This window comes from Pteropus vampyrus, unplaced genomic scaffold (assembly GCF_000151845.1).
Source record: "Pteropus vampyrus isolate Shadow unplaced genomic scaffold, Pvam_2.0 Scaffold157, whole genome shotgun sequence".
Classification (NCBI taxonomy): domain Eukaryota; kingdom Metazoa; phylum Chordata; class Mammalia; order Chiroptera; family Pteropodidae; genus Pteropus; species Pteropus vampyrus.
In genome coordinates this window covers 1234512-1238656 of record NW_011888938.1, presented here as the reverse complement: position 1 = coordinate 1238656, position 4145 = coordinate 1234512, and the positions used below count along the sequence as shown (strand labels likewise).

The window sequence follows — 4145 nt, the reverse complement described above, 5'->3', positions numbered from 1 at the left end:
CTGCTATCCTGGTACCCGCACAGCGGGTAGGCAGTAAGGTGGGCCCAGGCAGGTCTCCCCCTCTCCAAGGTGGCCTCGCCATGCAGCTGCCAGCACTGGGCAGCTCAGCACATGGCGGGGCTCTGACGGCACCGGCCAGCCCCTGGGCGGCAAGGTGATTACGCGGGCCTCCTGCGCCCTGGGGGGACTACGTCATACCTGGACCCACACACTCTAGGATGCATGTGTCTTTCCAGTCCATGTCTCTGCCCAGGACCCTGGGCCACCTATAGCATGGAGGTGCAGTGGGCCTGTGGCATCACGCCCCAGACGCCGCTGGTGGTGGGCCCAACAGAATGGCCTGTGACGATGCAGCAGGGGAGGCAGCTCGGGGACAATGCCCCACGAACCAACAGTTGTCATAAGGCACTGTCCCCAGTAGGGTCTGGGAGCCAGGTGGAGGCGGGGGAGGCCCTCCCACCCTCCCCTGTCCCACCCACACCCCAGTCCCAACCTGCCGCCCCGCACTGACCGGGAGGCGGGGCAGCAGGTTGGGACTGGGGTGTGGGTGGGACAGGGGAGGGTGGGAGCAGCTGAAGGAAGCTGGTCCCAAGGGGAAGGGCAGGCCCTGAGCACACCCCCGACATCCCTCGCCCCAGACAGTTCACAGTGCCCCAGAAACCCGTCGTCCACCACCGCGTCCTCCCGCAGCAGCCCCCATCCAGGTCAGCATGCCAAAGGCTCTGAGAAGTCCTGCAGGAAGTTGTCTGAAGATGTCTAAGCTGGCATTCTCTACCTAATGTTCCCAGACACACGACTCCCTAACCTGACGCATTGGAGAGGGTCCTGGACTGGGGCTGGGGGAGGAAATATAACAGGGCAGCCAGAAACCCGAAACGGCTGGGAGGCAGGGGAGGGGAGAGCGTGCCGAGTCTGCACTGCGCACCGAGGCGCAGCAGGGCCCGCAGGCCCAGGGCTGGCCGCGGCACGGCTCCAGCAGCTCCGGGCACAGTGGCCGCCCCGGTGTGGGCCCTGGGGTCTGTTACTCTCTCTGGGAGGGGTGGGCCCTCTGGGGCAGCCTGATCAAATCATCAGAATGGAAAAAATAACAAACACGGCCAACACGTACACCCAAACCACGGGGCTGTCGCCCCATCCATGGAGGGAGGGGCCCGGCAGTCCTCCCGGGGTCCACCAGCTCCCCGGGCCTCCCCAAACTCCAAGGGCAGTGAGGCAGCCAGGCCACAGCCCGGCCCCACTCCTGTGTGTCAACGCCCGCCAGTCCCCGCATGGCCTCCACGCCTCCAGGGAGGGGAAATGGGGCTGGCAGAGGCTCCAGAATGATGACGGTCTCTGCAAATGGCACAGCAGCCTTGGGTGGCAGTAATAGAGGGTTGTTCGCCAAGAGAAGGACGGGGGTAATTGAGGCGCAAACTGCTGACGCCCCGGAAAACAAAGCCAGGCGTCGAGTGCCGACGCGGGCGGTGACGGGAAGCTCAGACCTTGCCGCGATGTACGAGGGGGGCTGGTGACTCACGCTGAAGGTCACACCGCCCCGAACCCCGCTGGGGGTAAGCACGCTCCCATAAACACAGCGACACCCTGAGGAGGTCAAACGAGGCTGGGAGACGAGCCGCACGCCCCGGGGGCGGTCACGGGGGCACTTGCCCGCCCCCTTCTCGCCACCACAGCCGCCCGGCCCACCTGCGGCCACAGCGAGCAGCCCAGTTTGCGTCCAGGGGACAGATGTAGATGGCACAGGAGGGATCTGTGGGGCCTCCCTGGTCTGGTCACAGGGACCTGCAGATGGGCTGATCCTGCCCCAGGAAGAGCAGTGGCTCACTGGCCATCCCGTCCAGGCCCCTCCCCAGGGCCAGCAAGATCGGGGCCTGACGTTCGGGGGCACAATGAGCCACCCTGTGCCTGTCCCGAGTCTGTCCTCTCTGTGCACCTGACGGGGTGGCACCATGAGCACCTCCACCTGCAGACAGGCAGAGGCTCAGAGGGGCAAAGTGACCTGCCCGAGGCCACGCAGCAGTCAGGACGGGCTCAGACTCCACGTCTAGCCCCTTCCCACTTGACGCGGCCTTCGGCAGGCCAGGGCAAGGGCAGTCCCTTGGAGCAGGGCGACAGCGCTGGACTGGGGGATCTTGAAGCTGCACAGGGAAAGGTCCCTGTGAGTCATCTGCCTTCAGAGCCAGGGACAGCAGGAGAGCTCAGGCCCCATCATCCATGGTGATATCTGTTTATTGACAGAAACAGGCAAGTGTGGAGAGGCCCCAGGCCAAAGCACCCTGCTGGAGGGCAGAGGCCGGGTCAGCTGGGCTCCGTCTTGCCAGTGGGGCTGGCGTCCTGGCCCTCATCCCGTTCTGGAGCTGCAGTGGGTTGGGGGGCCGCCGCAGCCTCTAACACCAGCTCCAGGGCCCCGTCACCGGCCACTCGGCACACCTTCTCCCCTCTGGCTGCCAGGATTTCCTCAATGTTCCTGAGAGAGGGAGGCGCCATGACACTCCAGGCCCCATGCCAGTCCTGCACCTTGGTCCCTTGAGGGCATGCAAGGCCAGGCTCTAGCAGGAGCATGGGTCCCTGCATTGGTGTGGCATCAGGGCCACTGCATGCTGCCCTCATGGAACCTTTTCCACAGCCCCCAGAGGCAGCCCCTACTAGTCCCATCCCCAGGAGAGAATGCTCGCTCTGAAGCCAAACTGAACTGTCCAGGGCCACCTGGCCACAAAGCTCCTGACCATCGCTCTCCAAAGGGGTGAGGCCGATCCTGGCAGGCCTAGGGTCCTGTCCACGCCACCTCACATGCACCCCTAACTCTAGTGTGCTCAAGCAGCCAGCATCGACACAAGACAAGGAAGTGACTCGGAAGTGACTCGCTAGGATCCCCGGCCCACAGCAGGGAACCTCTGCAAGATGAAGGAACCATAAAGTGAAAGGTCACTGCTTTAGGCGTCAACTTCGTCTGACCCCTCACTTGAGAGGCCTGTGGCCTTGGCAGGTAGATGGGTCCTGCTTGCTGTCACTGAGGGCAGAAGTCAGGCAGTGAGGCAGGGCCAAAAGAGGCTGGCCTAGGGCAGAAAATTTAGCAAATGAAAACATGTCCCATACTTGAGACATACAAGAAAGTTATTTGTGGTTTACCTGAAATTCAAATTTACCTGCTTCTCCTGTATAGTAAGGCTAGAGAGAAAGACTCTATAAACCTGATAATGGGGATGGTGCCCCGGGGAGGCTCGGTGAGGCCCCTGACTGACGCAGGATCCACCAGGCCAGCCCTAGGATACAGGCCTCTGTCCCCCCACCCTGCCCAGGTGGCCTTACCGCTTCCCATCCAGGTCGGAGAACCAGCCCAGATTGTCAGCGATGATGTGGTGGTTGTCGCAGCCAGGGCAGGTCACGATGACCACGCCCTGGTGATAGGCCAGTTTGGAGATTTGCTTGGAGGACCGGGTCCCACAGACCTGGAGACAGAGCGCTCAGGGGAGGTGAAGCGCCTGGCTCTGCCCATTCCAAGGATTAGCTCCATCTTAAGGATCTGCTCCTCCTGAGTGACAAACCCTCCCCTCCCCAAGAGCCTGGCCCGCCCCTCTGCCAGGAGGCCCTGCCCCTTATGGTAGCTCCACTCTCGGTACAGCGGAGCCCGTCCCAGAAGGTCCCACTCCCTGGGACAGCTCCACCCCTCAGTGAAGCCCCGCCCCTCAGGATAGCCCCACCCCTCTCCCAGAAGGCCCCGCCTCTGTCCCTGAGCGCCAGATCAGTCCCACTCCTGGAAAGCCCCACCCCTTGGTGAGGCCCCACCCTTCCCAAACGACCGCGCCCCTTCGGTTAGCCCCACCCCTCAGCACGGCCCCGCCCCTTGGACAACCCCACCCCTTGGCGAAGCACCGCCCCTCTCCAGAAGGCCCCGCCCCTAAGGGGTCGCACCAACTCCGTCCGAGTGCTAGATCAGACCCTCTCCTGGAAAGCCCCGCCCCCAAGGATAGCTCCACCCCTCCACGCGGGCCGTTCCACGCCCGGATACCGCTGCCCGCCGCACCGCCCAGCGCCTGGTGCGGGTGCGGGCCCGGCCCCGTCCCCGTCGTGCACCCACCTTGCAGGTGTAGACGAGCTGGTAGTGCGTCGCCCGGGGCCCCGGCTCGGAGCTCGCGGGCCGCCAGCCC

At 64.1% G+C, this 4145-nt stretch overlaps 1 protein-coding gene across 1 annotated transcript; it reads right to left on the bottom strand.

Annotated features, from left to right (window-relative positions):
• Positions 1-2210: 2210 nt before the first annotated feature.
• Positions 2211-4141, bottom strand: DNLZ (DNL-type zinc finger; the record flags this gene model as incomplete). The annotated part of the gene is made up of 3 exons (XM_011369985.1): positions 2211-2464; positions 3307-3446; positions 4076-4141. Coding segments are annotated over 3 exons (375 nt in total), but the record flags the coding sequence as incomplete, so codon positions are not given.
• Between the last annotated feature and the right edge of the window lie 4 nt (positions 4142-4145).